Source organism: Cydia splendana, chromosome 24, assembly GCF_910591565.1.
Source record: "Cydia splendana chromosome 24, ilCydSple1.2, whole genome shotgun sequence".
In the NCBI taxonomy this organism is placed as follows: Eukaryota; Metazoa; Arthropoda; class Insecta; order Lepidoptera; family Tortricidae; genus Cydia; species Cydia splendana.
The window spans coordinates 1,057,397-1,080,793 of NC_085983.1; the positions used below are offsets into that span (position 1 = coordinate 1,057,397).

The 23,397-nt window shown below is 39.3% G+C and overlaps 2 protein-coding genes across 2 annotated transcripts in view; one reads left to right on the plus strand and one right to left on the minus strand.

Annotated features, from left to right (window-relative positions):
• LOC134802150 (zinc finger protein 25-like) overlaps positions 1-23,397 on the plus strand; it is a 371,645-nt gene that overhangs the window by 17,037 nt on the left and 331,211 nt on the right. The window lies entirely within an intron of this gene.
• On the minus strand, positions 2,501-11,132 carry LOC134802198 (zinc finger protein 32-like). Its single transcript, XM_063774792.1, has 4 exons — positions 10,926-11,132; positions 9,761-9,899; positions 8,140-8,196; positions 2,501-3,540 (listed from the first exon to the last, which is right to left on the minus strand). The coding sequence occupies exons 1-4, from the start codon at positions 11,052-11,054 to the stop codon at positions 2,897-2,899; spliced, it is 969 nt and encodes a 322-aa protein (XP_063630862.1). The 5' UTR covers positions 11,055-11,132; the 3' UTR covers positions 2,501-2,896.

The window sequence follows — 23,397 nt, forward strand, 5'->3', positions numbered from 1 at the left end:
ATGACACATTTTAGACTGGTTCGATTCGCCGGCACTCAGTAACCGTAGACTCCGTAGAGGGACCACACGAGAAATCGCAAATTACTTTTCCATTTGTTCATTTTGAATCTTATTGCAATTTTCATAGGAGTTGTAATTCAATAATCGGTTAAAGTGACCAAACCTCTTTTTATGCATTAAGTAGCACGTGCGGTGTTATACCATCAATGAAATAAATCATTTTGAATTGGAACAGAATTGCATTTTTTTTGTATCGTTCGATTTTAGAACAAATTAAAATCAATCTAATTGCTTAGTAATATTGATTCAATTTAGAATGTGGCATTGTACCGAGGATGCTGGCATCATTTCCTCGCTGTATCGCAATGCTGATACGTTGTGCGAGGTTGCCGCCAGCTCTTCGGTCACCAGTTAGACCTAGTTTTAACTCCAAATTATACAAAATGGTACATGCCGCCAGCATCCTCGGTACGAGTACAATGCCTCAAGGGCCTATTTTAAATTTAAGCTAGTTATTAATTTATTTTAGTAATACCACTGTATATATCTTGTTTGTAAATAAATGATTTAAATTTTAGTACGTAATTTTTTCTTGTATGTACTTAACAATTTATCATTTTGGAACATGATAGGATTAGTCTGGAGGTTCAGGTTTTGGAGTACCAAGTTCTTTATGTTTCCAGGTGCACCTAGGCCTCCGCAACAGCGTGCCGTGCACGATCTGCGGGCGCGTGTTCACCACCAACTCGTGCGTGCGCATACACATCAACACCGTGCACCACGGCCAGCCCGGGCCCAAGCGGAACCGGAAGCGGACCAAGTACGGCAAGATACCCGAGTCGCCTGCCAGTCTTATGTAATATTACTTTTATTTAATAAATTAATTAGGACATTAAAACCTGTTTTATTTTTTGTCAACCCTAAGGGCTGATTTAGACGGCGCGCGAACTCGCATGCGATTTTAGTTACATTGCGGACTGTTGGTTGGTGGACTGGTTGGTTGGTCAAAAACCGCAATGTAATGAAACTCGCATGCGAGTACTCGCACCGTCTAAATAGGCTCTAATTCGCCTAGGTCGATGGGACCAAAGAGAATTTAGTTATAGCGGCGTATTTTCAAAGTAAATTTTGTAGTCGCAGTAAATTTACTGCCATCTTTCGACACAATTAAAACTATAAAACGCCATTTGATTTTGATCCTTGTTATTTCACAGATATAAGCCAAAGGTGTGGCGCCATCGCTCGAAAAGATGGCGCCACACCTTTGGCCTATTAGTGTCGAAGATGGCAGTAAATTTACTGTGACTACACAATTTTACAATACGCGTCTATTCTTAACTCTCTTTGATGGGACTAAGCTAAGACAGAAGATAAAAAAAATACTCGTTAAAAAAATATTTTTTAATCCTTAAAGAGTTACATAACACTTAAATACTTAATAACGAAAACTTTTGGGCAGTCCTGTTTATCAAATTATTATACAGTAGGTACTGCCTATAGGAAATAGTATGAAATGTTTATTTTCACCACACCAGCTCGGAAAGGCTTACTTTGCACTTCAAAAACTGATAGCAAAGTTGCATTTTATTCACATGTGAGGCAAAGTAATCAAATGCAAATTTTGAGTTGTTTTCTTATGTTTGCTGGTAGAATTGACTTGTAAATGATGATTTTGGATGATAAATATTTAATAACCTTCATTTGGATTTGATTTGGTTTGATTTTGTTTGATATTTTACATTTAATATTCGCTTCGGATTGGTGTGGTGAAAAATTTTGTGTTTCACTCGGGGGCAAATTTTGTTTCACCCTCGTGCTTAGAAACCCTCGCAACGCTCAAGATTCCATTTTTCGAACCACTCGCTACGCTCGTGGTTCAATTTTGGAATCTTACGCTTTCTCGGGTATCAATATTAGCACGAGCGGTTAAACAACAAATTTGCCCCCGAGTGAAACAAATAACTATTGTTTGCATAAAAAAGCATGGCGTAGTACATTATAGTTAAAAAAGAAATAGACTATACGCATGTCTGCAAATACACTTAGGTATGTATTTAAACTGAAATACTTAGGTACTTGTACGAGTGTAAGTTTTTAGGGTTCCGTACCCAAAGGGTAAAACGGGACCCTATTACTAAGACTCCGCTGTCCGTCCGTCCGTCTGTCACCAGGCTGTATCTCACGAACCGTGATAGCTAGACAGTTGAAATTTTCACAGATGATGTATTTCTGTTGCCGCTATAACAAATACTAAAAAGTACGGAACCCTCGGTGGGCGAGTCCGACTCGCACTTGTCCGGTTTTTTTTCGCTGCTGTGTATACTAATCATGACCCATACTTTGAAAAATAAAATATAATACATATGTGTGACATGGTCTGAATTAAATAAATTGATTGATTGATTGAAAGGCCTCTCAAATGTCACCTTTTGAAAATCAGTGTTACCAATTATCCTCTTTATTTATTTATTGAACTTTATTGCACAATATAACATATAAAGTACAAATGGCGGACTTAACCTTTTCGACGCCGTGTCAAACACAAAAGCTGTCACTCGGACGCCACGTCACCGAAGTGTCAAAACTGAAATTGAACTTTATGCGTATGCTGCTCTGCTGCATGTTGCTCTGTGGTCTGTGACCGATTAATCGGTAATTGGCGTTGAGCCTACGGTGCGGATATATCGGTCATTGGCGTCCAAAAGGTTAATGCCTAAAGGCATTCTCTACCAGTTAACCATCAGGATAAACAGAAACAGTAGTAGGTTACCTCTTGTCTATGTATGAAAAGGATCCTTAAATTTTTGCCGTATTTTAGTATATTTTCGAGAACAGTTTTCTTTTTGACCACCACAAACATATGAAAGGTACGGAGCCATATTTCAAAGAATAAGACTTAGAACTTAACAAGATTTAATATCTTTCTCGAGGTGCGTAATCGCGGAGAGACTTGAATGGGCTTTTTTTGGTGCCGCACTCTCTGATGTTTTCGTAAGCACTGTATCTGCCTGAACTGTCTGTTACATTGTTTACACGTATATGGTTTCTCACCAGTATGTCTCCTCATGTGAATCAACAACGTATGTTTCTGAATGCACTTGTAATCGCAAAAGTTACACTTAAAAGGTCTATCGCCAGTATGAATGCTCTGGTGCCTCTCGAAATCCCCTTTCCGAGTAGTTTTGTAGTTGCAGCTGTCGCACCGGTACGGTTTCTCTCCTCTATGCCTCAACTCGTGAAAGTGTAGATTGCGCTCGTTTCTGCTCGTGTAAGTGCAGTGCTTGCAGCTGTATCGTTTTATATTTCTGTTCTTGAGAGCTAAGGGGCCTTCGATGCAGTTATATTGTATGTGCCGGCTTATTTCCTTCTTGAATCTGAAGCGACTACCGCAGTCGTGGCACTGGTAGGGTCGCGTGTAGTCCGGCGCGTGGCGGGGGACGCGCTTGCGGCGCGGGCGGGCGCGCAGCTCCTCCCGTAGGCGCTCCAACTGCACCGAGTAGGCAAACGTCATCGGTGACGACTCCTCGTTGCTTTTTGACGCTGTAATAAATAAATAAATATTATAGGACTTGACTAAGCCCCACACCCCACAGTAAGCTCAAGAACGCTTGTGTTGTGGGTACTCAGACAACGATATATATAATATACATATATTTAAATACATAGAGAACACCCAAGACTTTGGAACAAATATATGTGCTCTTCACACAAATAAATGCCCTTGCAGGAATTCGAACCCAGGACCATCGGCTTCATAGGCGGGGTCACTACTGACTAGGCCAGACCGGTCGTCAAATAATATTATTAACATAATATCTACTATCTACTACCCATAGTCTAATAAAACATGGTCTTCCATTCCCAGAGTGACACGGGCCTACGTCACAACAACATGGCCGCTATATATAGCGCTATCGCATATTATCATATAGCGCTGTCGCATGATGACGTAGGCCCGTGTCAGTTAGGTGACCTAGAAAAGACGGGAATGGAGTACCAGGCGGAGTATATTATTATACCATGCTACTACCTTACGCAAATCGCCCCAGACCGGCAAGCTCAATAAGGGGTCATTTAGACGAAGCGTGAACTCTTATGCGATGTTAACTGCATTGCGGGCGATTAAGGTTACACCCAATTCAGCCGAGTGATACAATACCGCAATGTAATGAGTCGTTTAAATTAACCCTAGGGCTTGTGTTGTGTGTACTAGACGACAAAGTGTGGTGATGTCATCATAAGTCGCAAATGTATATGAAAATATGACTTCATTCTGTTTAAGTTGTTGCAAAGTAATCTGAGATGGACTCTAGAAAGCATTAAAAATATCCTCCTCCTATAATATAACTTAATAATGGAAATTAATGTAATTTTAATTAGTAAGATCATAGAAAATGAAAATTCTTTATTCGCATAAAATATGGTATAACAAGGTGTTGTTGGAAAGATATTCCCGTGCAGAAACATATGCTGGTTAGGTCAGCTATTCATACTCTTATTAGTCTTCATCTATTAGGTACCTAGGTACATTGTTAACTTAAAACTAGTATCTACTTAATACTCGGTATTACATATCGAACAACTCACTTACAGAGTAAAACACCTGTTTTTTGAGCCAACGATATAGTTGTGCTTTAAACGGGTTTACAGGCAGGGGTTTGATGTTTTCCGGAAGGGCATTTAATATTTTCATACACAAATAATAACTATTTTTCATAAAAAGGGAACTATTTGGAATAAAATCTAATACAAGTTTATTGGGATATCTCGTGTTTCTATTGTCTACATCTTACTAGAGAACTTAGAGAACTAAGAACTAAGCTTACTAATTAATCTGTGGTAAAATAATATTTTTGTAGAAAACCAGGGAGACCGGGTATTACAATAGATCGAATTGTCATTTTTGTACACTACATTGTACAGTCAGAGCTGGGCACCGTTAATCAAAAAGTTAACTTCGTTAATCGTTAATCCGTTAAATAAAAAGTTAACTTCGTTAAACGTTAAAACTAAACTTTTCAAAAGTTTTAACGGAAGTTAAAGTTAATCGTTAATCGTTAACTCGAAATCGTAAATATACGCAATAAGAAATAAAACTAGGAGAAATAATCATACATTTTGATTTTTATTAAGACTAATCTACTAATTAACATGGTAATCATTACTAATTAATAATATCAAAGCCAATAAAAATATCATTCGCTAGCATCTGCCATAAGGTGCATGTTCCCCTTCATGAACATGAGCATATTAAAATTGTCGTCTGATAGCGACGCCCGTTTTGGAGAAATAATATCTTTTCCCGCCGAAAACAGGCGTTCCGCAGCAGCACTCGAAGGTATACTAGTGTTATATTTGACGCAGCGCGCGGCCTTGGTGTGAGTAGGTACTTAGGTATTAACGATTAACGGACTTAAGAAAAGTTAACGGAAGTTAACAAGTCCGTTACAGGTTTTTAAAGTTAACTTAAAAGTTAATCCGTTACTCGAAAACTTAACTTCGTTAATTAACGATTAACGGATTAACGAGTTAATGCCCAGCTATGTGTACAGTCAAGTGTATACATATGGGTGCATACAACTTACTCAAAAATATGTCCCATAGTCTTTAATTCACCTACATAAGAGCTATTTGGGACATATTTTTGAGTAAGATTTGGGCACCCATATTTTTACACTTGACTGTACATATTTGGAATTTAGAAATCACAAAACAAAACACAAAACACAAAAGCTGTCACTCGGACGCCACGTCACCGAAGTGTCAAAACTGAAATTGAACTTTATGCGTATGCTGCTCTGCTGCATGTTGCTCTGTGGTCTGTGACCGATTAATCCGTCTTCGTCGTTGGACCTGCGGTGCGGATATATCGGTCATTGGCGTCCAAAAGGTTAAGGCGCTCTTATACTCGAGTTTTACGTTTTCAAGGGGGTAAAGCAGACGCAGCGATAGAATAGGCAGGGGGGCACCCCGCGCGCCCAGCAGCACGATTCCCGCGCAACACGTCTACTTCCTTATTCTGTCGCCATCCGTATTCTGGTTTGTTAGTTCCGAATTTTTTTCCGGAAATTTATATTGAATAAGATTTATATATTGACGAAATAAATAAAATTGAAATTGATTATAGGCTAATTCGTATTTTGATGAGTATTTAATGAAATTTACAATGGTGGTAAGTACAAATAATTATATGTAGGTATACAATACTAGAGTATTTCACAGTAAAATAAATAATCAATCATTTCTAATCACAGTTAATTCCACGTTGTTTTATCATTCATGTAGTCTTGTGTGATATAATAAGCTTTAGAAATCGATACTTTTGGGTTCAATTGGCGTTAAGGGCATTTTGGCGAAAATGAGTTATATATACAGTTTTATTCAGAATTCCAAGCGCTTTCGTTCTATATAGTTAAAATTTCAATATCTCTTTAAATGTTGCCAACTTTTTACTATGATTTTGGAAAAACATCTTAGCTCAGGGGGCGTAAATGACCAGTTATAAAATACATAGTAGGTATATAGTAAATGTAATTATTATAAATTGTTTTGATATAGTAGTAGTAGTAGTAGTAGTAGTAGTAAACTCTTTATTGTACAAAAAGACATATTAAAAATAACATACAATTAGTAAGTACATACATAAATAGTAGTGATATACATAAATAAATAGATATAGATGGTAGGACAGCAGTGATTCTGTTGAAGTAATATAAACCAATAAAAAAAAATGGCAAATAGTATCTGAACGGTTGCTCCTTCTGTCTTATGACATAATGCTATGGCAATTATGAAAATATACTGATCGAGTTGTTTTCACATCGGTTAGCTAACGAGTTTTGGTCACTGCAAAAGCTGCAGAACTCAGTCTATTCGAAAGAGCATAAATATGGGGGCCCCACTGGAGTTTAGAATCTAGAGTTATACCATGAAAAACTGTAGGTACTATCAACCAATCGTAATATGGAGCGCTTCAAAAATTGGCAAGCGTCCGACCTCCAACGCGTCCCGCTCGGGACTGAGCGGCGAGCTGGCAGCGGGGGCGCGAGTAAATGGTGCCGTGAATTCGTAAATTTTGAGTTTAAAGTTATATGTGTTACGAAATTAACAATATTAAACCCGACGGACATTACATCATTACAGACGTTTATTTTGATGTGATTTTCAATACATCAAGTAGTATAATATTGAAATGAAATGAGTTTTAAGGTAGAAAATAATTGTATGTTTGGATTTTTTTTCTATCGAGCGAAGTTTGTCCAATTATGTAACGAGTACCCGACGTACTTACATAAAGGTCCCAAAAACAACATATATTTTTTTCACGTGTTTAATCTTTGCCGTTTCTTAATAAAATGGCATTAAAATTACGTTTCTAAGAGGTTACCTCGCCTTAAAAGTGATTAAAGAGTGGACTTACGCAGTATGTCATCCTGCAATATGTCTTCTTCCAGCTTCTCTACTATCATTGCGGGCTCTTCCGCTGTGACAAGCAATCCATTTTATAAACAACTAATAGCGCCCCGCCCCGGTTTCGCACGGGTTAAGCCGCGTCTCGATATCGCGCGGCGGCCGCGCGAGCATTGTTCGACCGCGGCAAATCTGTATTTTGGCTCGCGAGCAATTTTCGCTTCAAGCCAACATCTTATACTATAGTGCGGCAGCCGCGCGCGGCAAGCGATCCGACGATCGACCACATTCTTCTTCTTCAATATATCACAAAAATACATTATTAAGAACGAAGTATAGCCAAATAGAAAAATGATCTGTTGCGATAATCACTACATTTACTGTTCCATAGAAACTGTTTAGTGCCGTATAATTTAATTAAAGTACGACACTTTTCATTATCAATGTATGAGCCAACTGAAATATATACACATCCGTTCCAACTGCGCGCGAACACTCCTTTGCCGCACGCCCAAAAACCGACAATAAATGGTTCGTATCACGGCACGTGGCTCGCGCGCCAATGATCGAGTTGGCTCGCGCGGCAGCCCGGTATCCATTGATCGCGGCTGCCGCGCGAGCCAATGTTCGATGGTTTGCCGCGCGATATCGAGACGGGGCTTTACACTATATCTTAACAAACACACCTAAACCTTCCGCAAGAATCAGAAGTTTATTGACAGTACTTACGCGCCATAAGTTCCTCACTGGGCTCGTCTTCCTCCGGCTCGAATGTGGGTTCTTTCTCTAAACAAACACAACACAACTTATTCAATCTTGTTCCATGTTAGTTGAATAATTGGATTTAAAGTGCTACAATGCCTTTTATGGGCCATTTTATTTAGATAAAAATAAATAAAAAATAATAAATAAAGTTAGAGTTGTCCCCCACACTATTTTTCAAAATTGGGATTTTTTATGTTATTTCTACTCAGAATCGTGAGCTCGTTTGATCCTAATAGGAGAAAAAAAGTGTCCCAAGATTTCCATATATTTTTCGATCTTTCCATTCCAAAACCGGCATACAAAGTCTATGAAAAAATGGTAACGGAATGGGGGAAAAACCTTGGGCCACTTTTTTTCTCCTATTAGGATAGAAAGAGCTCGTGATTCTGAGTAGAAATAACATAAAAAATCCCAATTTTGAAAAAAAAGTCTAGGGGACAACTTTAAATAAAATGGGCCTTATTTACTTTTCTTTTAGGGTGAATAATTTTTTCTTGTCACTAGTTGCCATGGTTACGGTCTCCTGGGTCCTAGGTCGCTCTTAAAATAAGTACTACAATTTCGTATTAAAATAAACCAAACTTGAATTTTTTGGTAGTTATAAGGCCTTTCCATAATGGGACATCTACTAAGCACGTTTGTGGAACATGGTACAGCAGCTCTTCTAAGAAACTGTGCTACTATTGTCTCCTGGCTGATGGGACAGAATAACAACAAGAAATAGTTGATCGTTCCTTTATATAAATAATAATGATTAAATAATAATTTCAACCTGTATACGTCCCACTGCTTGGCACAGGCCTCTTTTAATGCGCGAGAGGGCTTGGGCTATAGTCCCCACGCTAGCCCAAAGCGGATTGGGGACTTCACATACACCTTTGAATTTCTTCGGAGTTGTATACAGGTTACCTCATGATGTTTTCCTTCACCGAAACGCTAGTGGTAAATATCAAGTGATATTTCATATATAAGTTCCGAAAAACTCATTGGTAAGGTTTGAACCCATGACCTCCGGATTGAAAGTTGGACGTATATCCACTCAGCCACCACCACTTTTTAGTAAAATAATTATTTAATAAGTAAAATGATTAGTAAGCTTATAATATACACAATAAAATTTGGGTTTTAATAATGAGCCAAAATACCATAATCATTACAAGTGAAAAAAAATCGGTTTACCATTATTATTACATTAGCAGCCCAAATACATATTCGTATGCATTTAGATTACAATTATGAAACTCCTTTTTCAATGCCATTTTAAAGTAAACTAGTATATACTTAAGAATTTTAAGTACTAATTTACTTTAAAGTAACATTGAAACTTAAGATTAAAGTAAATTAGTACCGTCTAACCATGCCAAACAGGGAATGTTTGGCATGGTTAGACTTGAAAAACAGTGGTACCAAATCGCTATTTATATTTAATTCTTAATAATAGGGTGACCGTTAAGAAGATTACGACATACACAGCTATTTGATAGAGAATCACTGTTTTCTCAAGTCAGGCAATGTGCAGTTGATGGTACTCAAGAATAAAGTAAATTAGTATTTCAGATATCTGATTAGGTTTTATAAAAATTACCTTCAAGCCTGTATCCCTGCAACTGCGCAAGCAGCTCCACTTGGCTGAGCTGCACTTGCAGCTTGAAGTTGCTGGCGTCTCGCAGGCGGCTCACGCAGCCCGAGCAGATCCCGCTGAAGATGGATGAGCTCACCCACAACTGAAATATATATATCCTCCTAAGTCTCTGCATAAATTTTTTGTACATATTCCTAAATCTATTTTGAACTTTTATTGTGGAATTAAGGGTTCCAATTTTAAAAACAAAACTAAGTATACAGTACTTATTATTGTTTTTTAAATGCGCAAAAAGTGTCCAGTGAGCCCCAAACTAGGCTGAGCCTCTTCCAACCATCTTGGGAAAAAGAAGTACCTACTTAGGGCAGCACAAATTGCAACCCTATGAAGTACAGAACATTACAGCCCAAAGAATCTGTAATTATCTGGATGCAACGGGCATTAGTAATGAGTATGAGTAATGACCTAGTACCCTTATTAGCATACCTAGCGTACCTAGTATTGTTAATGTATTTTTTTTTAATGAACTTTAAAGGGCCGTCACAATAGATCAATGCTTAGTCAATGTGGCACTCAAAGGTCCATAACACCCCAATAATAATGAATAATCTTGGAACTCACCAAAAAGAGTATGTAACAGTTGGGACATTGGGTAAACTAAACCTAACTTAACCTTTTGAACGCCAAATGGCGCATCCATTTGCCGTGCCACTGACGCCACGGGGGTAAAATTTAGTTTTGTAATTTAATAATGTCAACCTAAAAGTGGGGTGTTTTTCAGTAGATTTTCATCAAAAAACCGATCAACGTCAAATGCCGTCTTTGTCACGATTTTGCGTTGACATCAATTGCCGTCTGTGGCGTTCAAAAGGTAAAAAAAGTGTTGTGCTTATGAGTGTGCGCAGTACCGTCTTTACCATAAGGGCACAAGGGGCCCGTGCCCAGGGCCCCCATGCTCAGGGGGCCCCGATGGACAGACACTAACAGTATATTTGATTACTCATAATACATAGAAGATCATACTAGAAAAATGTTAGTTTAATTCGCTTTCTTTACTTTCCAAAAGGGCTCCAAATTCTTATGTGCCCAAGGGCCCCGGCATAGTTTTAGACGGCCCTGTGTGTGCGTGTAAGGTGTATGAATAAACAAAAAAAACCTTCGTACTAACATGTACATCGAAGCATTCTCTGAGCATATCGGCGTATACCTCCGTGTTCCCGAGATGCGTGTACGGTGTAGTGAGGTCTTTGTCCGCGGGACACCGCATACAACAACGACACGAACTCATTACGTTCATTTTTTCCAAATACAACTCGAATATATTTAATTTAAATGTAAATTTGTGCTCAATTTAGATTTGTATTTTTGCTTTTAATTTGTTTGTTTTTGATGCTAGTCTAACCTAAACTTGCGAACCAAATGGCTATCGGCACGGCAGTCGGCACTGCAAGTGACATTGACAATTGCTTTTTTTTTTCTTACGATAGAGTAGCGCAAACCCAGCGATTTGCCGCCGGTTATTCATCGACCGCCATAGTGGTTGTATCGCTTTGTGATTCATTTCTTTGTTTTTGCTCATTAATGTTGTTTAAAGTGTAATATTGATAGCGTATTATGCAGTAAATTAATGTGGAAGTGTGCAGATAATGAAAAATTGATCATGAAACGCGTTTAACCACCATTCTGGCGTCAACGCTGGGTAGCTCACGCAGGCCCTTGTAACGTCCAGCTATCGCTTTACAAGAACCTCAAAACTCAACTATCGAACAAGATTTTAATGAAACAGAATGAGAATGGATGTTTAATGGATATGACCAAATAACTGGAAGAGACGCTTTTACTTAAAGTATTTTGAAAATGAAGACTACTGAAAGCATTTACCGGATTGAACTTACTGAAAAGACAAAAAATCTACTTATGACTAGGCAGTATGGCTTAGAGCTTTAGCCTGTCCTGATGGAGGAAAAAAAAAGCAAACCCAGCGCCATGTCGATTTATTTCAAGAAAAAAGTATTTTGTGAATTTAAAGTAGTATCCAGACGAGATGATCAAATCGACCGATTTGATCAGAAATTAAATTGGCGTCTATGATATATACTCCTAATGAAAGATACATAAGACTATACCGTTCGCCCATTTCCCCCACCCATCATGCCTTATCCAATTAAAATACTAGACTCATGATTTTATCGGTCGGTCGTTTGTGGACGCACCACCTGATTAGATCCGAATCATACAATAAAATCAGATTGGCGACAAAACTTTCCTGTCCGGACTGGCCATAAATGGCTATAAAAAAAATGTGATAACATACTGTCAATGTCAACTCTCAACTGACACATCACACTATAGTCCTTAGAGGATATAACCTATTGTTAATTACTCCGAGCTATAGTCACTATATTACTTACTTTACTCTTTGCATCACACAATCGTCAATCTTCAATCACTGCTGTATTGTTGTCGTGGTCATTCATTTTTCTCCTCATTTTTTTGATTTCATAATATCATAAGTTGGGAATTTAATAATAGAACCGTTTTTCCCCCGAAGGGTAAAAAACGGATATTTAGGTTCCTGCCGAAGCTTGAACCACATATGAGATTACACCCTTGTAACTCAGCCCTAATCTAGCGAATTCATCAACTAGTAGCGCCATCTATCGCACTACTCAAGTACTAATGTCGCCCGGTTGCCAGCGCTCGGCTGCTTGCTCTCCAGTACCATATAAGCCGGCAAGGCCCTTAGCGGTGGTTCAAGCTTCGGCAGGAACCTAAATATCCGTTTTTTACCCTTCGGGGGAAAAACGGTTCTATTTAGGTGTCCGTGCCTTCGCTTGAACCAAATATGAGACGTGTTTAAACCTCTGCCGGCGCTGGCCCGGGCGTACTGTGACTAATAATATTTATATTTATGCGAAAATCACATAATAAGAATATGGCCTTGAAATTTATTCCATACTGATCTACTAAAGAATTGTTTGCGTCAAACCTGAACTATATTTTCCTTATTTGTAATTATCGATAGATGAGATAATCGTTAGCACTGATTGGCAACATAAGTTATGCATTGTGACTGTTAACTACTTAACTTTTTATATAAAACAAAACTGTGTGTCTATTAATTGATAAACTTTCCCTAAAATGATTATTAAAGACATAAGTAGGTACTTGTAGGTTGTACAATTTTAAGTGTAACCACTATCTGAAGTAGTAGTTCTGATGCATGTAACGTGAACCTCATCAAGTGAGTTTTACATTAACTCCGTCCAGACTACCTCTGATGTTTTCCTTACAACAGCCCACTATATAGGTGATAAAAGGTTTTGATGTATGAAATAATGATACTATGTATTCTACAAAAATAAAACAAAATACTACTTATCTATATACTGCTTAACACAAATATAGCACTGCTGGCCCCATCCAAAAACTGTTTTGTAACTAATTGGAAGAGCTTAGGTTCTCCCTGATTTATCGTATTTTCCAACAATTTAATGTAAATTGGTAAGTTGCATCATAGGTCAGATGTAATGAAATATGTATTTTAATGTGGAAGAATAACCAAATATTGGTATAGGTACCCACTAGAGTACGATATTGATATTATTTAGATACTAAAGGCGTATCCAGACGAGTCAATTTTCGCTAATCTGATTAAATTGTCCGATCGAATCAGGCCGTGCGGACGCAATACGCCAATTTTCCTCGCCGAATTCAACCGCCGATTATGACCGATATTAACGATAAAATGGAGTGCGGACGCAAGAATATCAATTTGTGACGCCAGTATTTTCGTTTCCTGATCAAATCGGTCGATTTGATCACCACGTCTGGAATCCACTTCATAGTTACTGACTAGGTATACCAGCTTTATTTGTTCATAGCTCATTACATAAGGACAACATATTCCGAAAATGTGTTAAAAATTATAAACGTAATGTGTTTATTTGTGGAAGCAATTGAAATTTATTTCGAATCGAGTACTCCTCTGCCTGAAAGTAGCGTACGAAAGTGAAGAATAATACAACACTTCATGATTTAATGTATGCGTTACTAACTAGTAACAACTCTCAACTACCTAGCAGTAGTTTCAACTGAGGCGATAATACATCCTTCCTTACTGATTGGTTTTAGGTGAGGTGCTTTAAGAACAACCATATTAATAACAACCATAAATAAATACCACAAATACTAACAACCATAGTAAACCATGAGTAGCTATTTATTTCTTACATGGAACGGTAGGTTCCTACCTATTTTAAGTGTAACTATCAATGACCTTTTATTAATGTAGACGTGTGACGTTCATAGTTGACAAAATTAAAATTTTGATCCAACGATTGTGACAACTTGACACGTTAGCGTCACCCATACGACTAACTCAATAGGTTCCGTAACCTATATTTAATGGCTCACGACCGTACCATATGAACCATATCTACCTCATTTTACTTACATCTATGGTAACTATACTGCTAAATTGACTACTCCCCACAGATAACTGACAACATGCCATTTAGGCTGGTGCCGGGTCAACCAGGCTTATATTATTTATATGCTTGTCTTGTCAGTCATGCATGCGAATGCGAATGTAACAAATGAAAAGAATCACTGACACGCAGGTGACAATCGTATGGAATGATTGTGAATTTAAAGCGATGCTGACAACTCCAGTTGTTGTGGATGACATCTCTCCATGATATTGTGTGATTTGTGTGTTGACTGAAGATGACGACTACAAAGTAGAATATTTTAGAAGATTTTTTAGTCTGCGAATCATTTCAATGCCTTCACCTATAATTTTTAGGTTTGTAGTTTTAGGTCGTTTAATGTTCACTTTTTCTGGTGGCGAGCTGATTCCCAAACTGAAGATTTTTTGGTTCGCGCGGTGGTAATGGATTGTACGATGCTTTATTGTTAGACTTAGCACACTTTGTAAGTTTTTAATCCTTTCCTATACCTACATACGGTCTTCTAATAAGAGTGTAAATACCTCTTGACTGACGATGGAATACTCTTTAAATAAGAGTAGAGGAGGTGGACCAGTACCATCTTTACCATAAGGGCACACGGGGCCCGTGCCTAGGGCCCCACCGTCCGGGGGCCCCGAATGACAGACAAAAGCAGTATATTTGATTACCCATAGTGAATAGATGATCATATTAGAAAAATGTTAGTTTAATTCGCTTTCTTTACTTTCATAAAGGGCCGCAAATTCTTATGTGCCCCAGGGCCCCAGCATATTTTAAGACGGCCCTGAGGTGGATATATGCACTTTAAATTGTAGTATAACCTATTAAAACCAATTGCGAAACTTTCGTACCACCCAGACAAATCAAAACATTATTATTATTTGTATATGGTCAGAACGAGTAAGTTCTTGGCATATATCATTGCAGTGGTACAAACCACGGGTTAAGCCTCATGTGTCATCTAATCTCAAGTCATGCGCCAGCAACGGCACGCGCGGGCGATGATGTGGCACATTTCCTGTCAAACCTTAACATGTGTGCATTCATTACCAAATATTCATTTGATTGTTTAATTTTCACTTTCCTAATCCGCATTAGGCGAGCGTGGGGACTATAGCCTAAGCCCTCTCGCGAGTGAGAGGAGGCCTGTGCCCAGCAGTGGGACGTACCTATATAGGCCGAATTATTATTATTAAATTGTACTTTTGATTAGAAATTTTTGCAATACAAGGACGTTGTATGTTGTTTATTGACTTATTGTGCAATTAAGTTGTGTATCAGTTGAATTTAGACTGTTTTCATTATCTTGAGGGAACCCTAGGGCTAATTAGGCATCATGATGTCCACAAATAAACAATTATTTGATGATCTAAGCCAGTGGTGGGCAAACTTTCTTCATAGGGGGCCAGAAAGTTTAGAAAATTTAAGTGGAGGGCCAGAATTGTAGCCAAAATTTATTTTGATTTGTGATAAATTGATAATCGTGGGCCAATGCCATATACGAATTATTTCATAGGACCGGCGGCGGGCCGGAGATGGCCCGCGGGCCGTACTTTGCCCACCACTGATCTAAGCTTTTATGCGACATATTATATTTGTCATTACCTAGATGTAATGCTGACATATGTCTACTGACATCTCATAGATACCTACTGTATTTATTAATGATGTAAGCATATAATAATGAATATATAAATATATGAATTGTAGTTGTCTTCACAACTAACGGTAGGTATAAATGAAGGGTACTACACCCAGTACACCTATCCAACAACTTTACTTGATTGAATTAACGATGTTGTATAAAATTACATGCCCTACGAGACCTGTTTCAATAGTATGCTGTAAAACCTGGACTACTACGTTTCAGCTAAGCTTGTAGTACTCAGATCTGGCAATAACAGCAGAGTAAGTAAGTGTTGATTTTCAGAGTATATTGCAGTCTTTATTTGACCGGCGACCAAATTTGTAGTTGTGAGTCACTACAAGGATCATATTTCACTTAGATCTTGCGTGATTGTTTGATGATGATGAGCGTGCTAACAGTAGTATCACATGCCTCTGATTCCGTTTATTTGGGAGGAGAAGGATGTCCTATTTCGGGTATTCCTGTGAAAATATTACATATCTTCATTAAAGGTTGCATTTTGCCTAAACCACCGTAACTTGTAATTCTTTTACAAAATCATGTGAGTACTTCTCTATCTACAAAGGAAACCTCTCATCGGAAAACGAAAGAAGGGTATTTCTGACCCGTGTTCTTTCAGAATCAGGTATCTGCTATCAGTGACTGCCTATTTTGACTGAATATTTTCTAAATATTACGCATACGTATGCTGTACGTTTACATACGTTGTACGTTTGTATATATGTACATATAATGGCTTGCCCCGCAATCCACATGGTTTCAAGGATTCTGAAGTGATTTCATTTAATAAAAAATTACATCATCGTTTAGATGCAAAGCCGTGGACCGTCGCTGTTGGTTCGACGGTTTAGTTCCCTTAGTCGGCTTCACCTCTAATTTAATTCGTTATTTATTTACATAGCTTGGAGGGGCGCTTCATCATACATAGGTATAACGTTTACCACTAAAGAAATCGATGTTTAACCTCCTATTGATCAATCATGGGTAACAATGGGGATTGCCGTACTAAATTAACATTGTACTAGTTGGTCCTTTTAGTCATTCTTTGAAAGGACCTCCTACAAATACCGTCTGTTTCCGATAGTTATACCACTAGTTCATGTTTGCGGTCAACGTTTTATGATGCATGATTGTTATACTAACGGCAGGTCGATTGACAACCCGCTGCTTAGATAATCTTCCAAAGTGGAGCTTATTACTTACAGCATTTGAACCTCTGTTTTCTACGTGTTACTCTTAGTTCAGTGGTCCCTGTTTCACAGCTACTTAGTAGACGATTTAAAGTAAGTATAGATAATTTCTAGACTATAGCGCAAAGATTTTTCTTTGTGACAGGCCGCTATGTTGTAGCTAATGGTCAATATTTGGAGTCACTATCCACCTGACTAGTCATTCATCATTCTAAAGAGGGATTAAGTGCGATGATTTTCCACTCATATCATAAACCCTTTATTCTTTTCAGGTTTAGAGCTGCAGTAAAGGGCTATCTTTTGTTGGCCTATGACAGAGCCGTAAATGAATTGGCATTATACGTGTATTGGTAATCCTATTCAGAAGAGAGAAAGTTTTAATCTTCTTTCCTTCTTTAAAACTATTGTCGATTTTCTTGCCTCCCCCTCTCTCTTTTTGGTATAGGATCTAGTTGGGCAAAGTATAACACAAGGTTTTCCACTGTGTACTTTTCCCTTTTCACAGCTTCTTAACTGGTATTTTTAATTGCCAATTGGTCATACAGTTTAGGATCATCAGAATGTATATTTTTGGGGTGATTGGTATCCCCCCGGCAATTGTTTGTTATCGACCAAGACCAACATTTGTGCACGACTAAGACGGAAATCTTCCTTTTTCCCGGCGGGTTGAGACAGTTACTGTAACTGCATTTCGTTATCAATTTCGCGCCAAACCCGCTAATAGAAATTCTGAAAAACACCATTCGGCCGGCTACAATGATGATGACGTCTAATAACTGGGTTCGCACATTAGTTCATGACTATGCAGATCTTAAATACGAGCCCGACCGTGTAGACATCAAACAATAAAGTGACTTAACGCGACGTTGTCGTCTCACAGGATGACGTCTTATCGTTTTACACGCAATGACGCTTGCGGTCCTACGGGACGAAGCCATGTGCCATTTACACCCGTAGTCTTTTTATGACGATAGCTATAGGAGCTCACTTAGTCTCATCGCTGGGCCACGGACACCGAGCGGAATGTCACAAGGTCTTCTAACGAGACGATGCTCTTTATCTTACAAGACGCTGCCATGTCGTCTGTCAGGACGATGCCATGTACTGTCACGGGAAGACGCCATGCCGTCTCATGAGACGACGCCATGTCTTCTCACGAGTCACGGGACTACGCCATGTCGTCTCACGGGACGACGCCATGTCGCCTCAGGGGACGACGCTTGTCGTCTCACGGGACGACGCCATGTCGTCTCACGGAACGACGGTTGTCGTCTCACGGGACGACGCCATGTCGCCTCACGGGTCGACGCTTGTCGTCTCACGGGACGACGCCATGTCGCCTCACGGGGCGACGCCTGTCGTCTCACGGGACGACGCCTGTCGTCTCACGGGTCGACGCCTGTCGTCTCACGGGACGACGCCTGTCGTCTCACGGGACGACGCCTGTCGTCTCACGGGACGACGCCATGTCGTCTCACGGGACGACGCCTGTCGTCTCACGGGACGACGCCTGTCGTCTCACGGGACGACGCCATGTCGTCTCACGGGACGACACCTGTCGTCTCACGGGACGACGCCTGTCGTCTCACTGGACGACGCCATGTCGTCTCACGGGACGACGCCATGAGGCGTAAGTTCCCGTACTTTTTATGACGGTGCCTGTAGGAAGGTCACTGCGTCTCGTCGCTGGGCCATGGGCACCGAGCGGAATGTGAAATTTCTCGATCTTCTACGACGCCATCTCGTCTCACGGGACGACGCCATGAGGCGTAAGTTCCCGTACTTTTTATGACGGTGCCTGTAGGAAGGTCACTGCGTCTCGTCGCTGGGCCATGGGCACCGAGCGGAATGTGAAATTTCTCGATCTTCTAAACTTGCTTGTACACGTGTTGCTCGGCTGAGTTACAAAAGCGTACTGGAGAGCAAGCAGCCGAGCGCTGGCAACCGGGCGACATTAGTACTTGAGTAGTGCGATAGATGGCGCTACTAGTTGATGAATTCGCTAGATTAGGGCTGAGTTACAAGGGTGTAATCTCATATGTGGTTCAAGCGAAGGCACGGACACCTAAATATGATAAGTATCATGCTTATAGGTAATTACTGTTGAGTAAGACAATATTGTATACTAAATTACGTATAACTTTTGAGGGGCAGTTGTGACGCGGCCATTGCGAGAGATGGAGAGGAGTGCTGACGCCGGCAGCATGATGGTGGAAAGCAGTGATAGAATAATACAAGTGTATTGATGCAATATTAATAGATTTTATTTTAGAGAGAAAACATTCTTACGTGTTACACGATTGATAGATAAGCATCAAAAATAGAAAACATGTCACAAGAACAAATTCAAATATCAATGACAGCGTAGACAGCCAGCACTTTCCAACACCTTCTCCTGATGGATGCTCATGTGGCTGCAGTATGCACTATCCACACATTAGTGTCTTGCAGTGTCCAGCGAACTTCACTTTACCTAAAGGCTTTGTCATTATATCCGCTAGCTGTACTTCGGTTGGGCAGTAGTTTATATTGATCAGCCCTTGCACAAAGTGTTCATGTATGAAATGGTATCGCACGTCTATGTGCTTAGATCTTTTGTTGCAGGATCCAGATTTTACTAGCTGTATTGAGCTTTGATTGTCAACATGCAGATTAACTTTTGCTTCTATATCTGTTATTTCCTTTAAGAACGATTTTAGGTATAACGCTTCTTTACAGCATTCTGCTGCAGCAATAAATTCAGCTTCTGTAGATGAAAGGGACACTATGGGTTGTCTTTTGGATGCCCATGAAACAGGTCCATTTGCTATCATAAGTACTGAGCCAGATGTGCTTCGTCTCGTCTTCGGATCTCCCGCATAGTCAGAGTCCGAGTAAGCATTTATGATTTCTAACGGGCTATTTCTTTTAAACAGTATACCCTTCTCTTTAGTTCCAACTAGATATCTGAATATCCTCTTCACTTTTACGACATCTTGTTTAGTCGGATTTTCAACATTTCTGCTAACTAAATTTACAGCCTGTGCGATGTCAGGTCTCGTTCTGGTCGATAGATACAGTAGACTCCCCACTGCCTCTCTATAGGGGTATTCCTTCTCCTGAGGAGTTTCCTGTGTCGACTTGGCATCGTTGCTTCCAGGTGTGTCACAAGATTTAGCATCTTTCATATTATATTTTTCCAAAATATCGTTAATATAGGTCTTCTGCGTCAACCTTATTCCTTCTTTGGAGTTATGAATTTCCATACCCAGGTAAGTATTTGGATTTTCATTTCTTTTCATCTCGAATTTGGTTTCAAGTTTTTTCAAAATGCAGTCTATCTTTTTTCGGTCTTTTCCTATGACAAGTCCATCGTCAACAAACAATCCGATTATTATTGACTTGTCTTCGTTTACGAATACGCATCTTTCGGTTTTGATTGTCTTGAAACCTAAATCAAACATCGCTCGGGTAAAGGTTTTATTCCATGTGAACGGAGCTTGTTTTAATCCGTATAGTGATTTTCGTAATCGACAAACTTTTTCCGTTCCATTACGGCCAATGTCATAGCCAACAGGTAGTTTCATGTAAACTTCATCTGTCAGTTCGCCGTATAAGAAAGCGGTCTTGACATCAAAAGTCATGAAGTAGTAATTTTTAGATGCGGCAACGGCTAATAATGTCTTTAGAGCAGATTGACTTACAACTGGGCTATAAATTTCTTCAAAATCCAGGTTACCTTTCTGCTCGCAGCCACGTACGACTAATCTCGCCTTGTACGTACCGTCATCTTTTATTCTAAATACCCATTTGTTGGACAGAATCTTGTGTCCTTTGGCTTCTGACTTGTCAACTATTACCCACGTGTTGTTCTTTTCGAGTGAATCCTTCTCAGATTGAATTGCCTTCTCCCAATTTCGCTTGTCCGTGCTTGTCACAGCTTCTTCATAAGTAAGTAGCGAGCAGTCAGTTTTATTTTCAGACGTAGACATAGTAACACAACTGCTTAGCTCGTAATCTCGTGTCCATTCTGGCGGCCTCACTACTCTCTGTGGTCTTGCACTTGGAGCAGGTTCAGGTATCTCAAATGGCTCTGAAATTTCTGGATCAGCAACAGCAGGTTGGAAAGAAGACTCTGAATCAGAAGAAAATTGATTAGGTTCCTGAAAAGGCAAGTAATTATTAGTTTTACAAGGTTCTAATTCAATTTCAATTTCTTCTTTTTTAGATTCTGAACGTTCCCGTTGAATATTTTCATATTGTTCATCAGTATTCATTTTGAAATGCATCTTCTCCATTATTCGTACATCTCTGCTGATAACAATGTCATTTTTCGCCGGTATGTATATTCTGAAACCTTTTGCGTTTCTCGCATATCCTATAAACACTCCTTCAATAGCTTTCGCAGTCAATTTTCCTCTGCGATTTTTATTCAAAACAAACGCTCTGTTTCCGAATACATGTAGGTGATTTCCTGATGGTATTCTTCCTGTCCACTTCTCGTAGGGCGAGCTTCCTTTCAGAGCTCTTGCTGGGCTCCTGTTTATCAGGTAATTAGCAGTATTCACTGCCTCTGCCCATAAATATGGAGGGACGTTGGAGTCAAGCATTAGACATCTTGTTTTTTCCATCAGAGATCTGTTTTTTCTCTCGCTACACCCGTTCGATTGAGGTGTGTAGGGAGTAGTCAGTCTTCTGTTTATACCGTACTCTTTGAGGAGGTTGTCGAAAGCTTTTGATCGGTACTCACCACCATTGTCTGTATGGAGGTTCTGTATCTTGGTTTTATGGAATAGTTCGACGTTCTTCTTATACTCCTTGAATTTTTCGATAACTTCACTTTTTTGTGACATGAAGTATACACAGCAATATCTTGTGAAGTCGTCTATGAACGTGACGTAATACTTCGAACCGCCCATTGATTGATGCTCAAAAGGACCGCATACATCACTGTATATTATCTGTAGAGGCTCAGTAGAGAATATTTCACCATAGCTTTGAAATGGTAGAGTTGACATTTTACCTTTGATGCAGGTTTCACACGGTTCAAGAGATTTTTCTTTGAAATCAAGTCCTCTTATCATCTCATTTCTTTGCATTAGTTTCAGGTCTCTCTCATTAACGTGACCTAATTTTTTATGCCACTTCATAATTTCGCTTTCTACTACAGGCGTGAAATTTGCTGTCTCCGTCGGCTCTTCAAGTTCAAGGTAGTATAACCCGTCTCTTCTCTTTGCTTTTAAGATTACACTTTCGTCTTCTAGGACACTAGCTTCATTCTTTTCAAATAAGACTTTAAAGCCATTATCTGTTATTTTGCTTACTGACATTAGATTATTTGTCAAGTCCGGAACGTAAAGCGTATTTTTTAAAGTATATTCGTACTCATCAGCATGTAGTACCACTTTTCCTTTACCTTCTACATTTGCAGTATGCTTTTCTGACGCCAATCGTAGTTTATCAGATGCAGGGATTAGGTTTGTCAACAAATCTTCTTCTCCTGTCATGTGCGACGTACAGCCGCTGTCAAGACACCACGATCCATTTTTGAATTTTGACGTTTCAGTTGTCAGACATACATTGAAGCTCTTTTGTTGATTTTTGTTTACGTTTTTCTTTTGTTTTTTCTTCGACCAACAATCTTCCGTTGAATGCCCTTTTTTATTACAATTGCTGCACATTAAACTCTTTTTCTTTGCTTTCATGTAGAATGCTTCTGAAGTTTGGGGCTCAGATTGCCTCCTTGCTTCATGTTCTTCGATTATTTTTACCTTGAGAGTTTCAGGGCTAGGCAAAGTATCTCTCGACTCAATCGCCGTTCTAAAGCTGTCGAAATTTGTAGGCAGACTATACAACATCATTATGCTTAACAGCTCTGAGTTGATAGTGACTTTCATGTCTTCTAGTTTACCTACGACATCCATGAAGTTGTTGAGATGGTCTCTTACGTCTTCTTGAGGTGACATTTTCTTCAAAACTAATTGTTTTAATAGGGTAGCTTTTCTGGCTGGTCCCGAGCTTTGATAGATGGATACTAATTTGTCCCATACCTCTTTTGACGTGTTGCAACCTTTAATTTGCTTAAGTTCTGCTGGAGATATTAGCAGTAATAGCTCAGACCTTGCTTTTCTATCTTCTTTTTCAAAAGCACTTTTTTCTTTAGTAGTCGCGGTCTCCAATAATTTTTTTTCGCCGCTCGCGTATTCCCACAAGTCGCTTCTTATTAAGATTGCTTGTGCTTGTAGGCACCATGTGTCGTAATTGGATTTCGTTAATGTTTCGATGTTACGAAAATTCGAACCCATTTTTCTTTTCTCACTTTTACACTTTTTTATTCTTGCATATTATTTA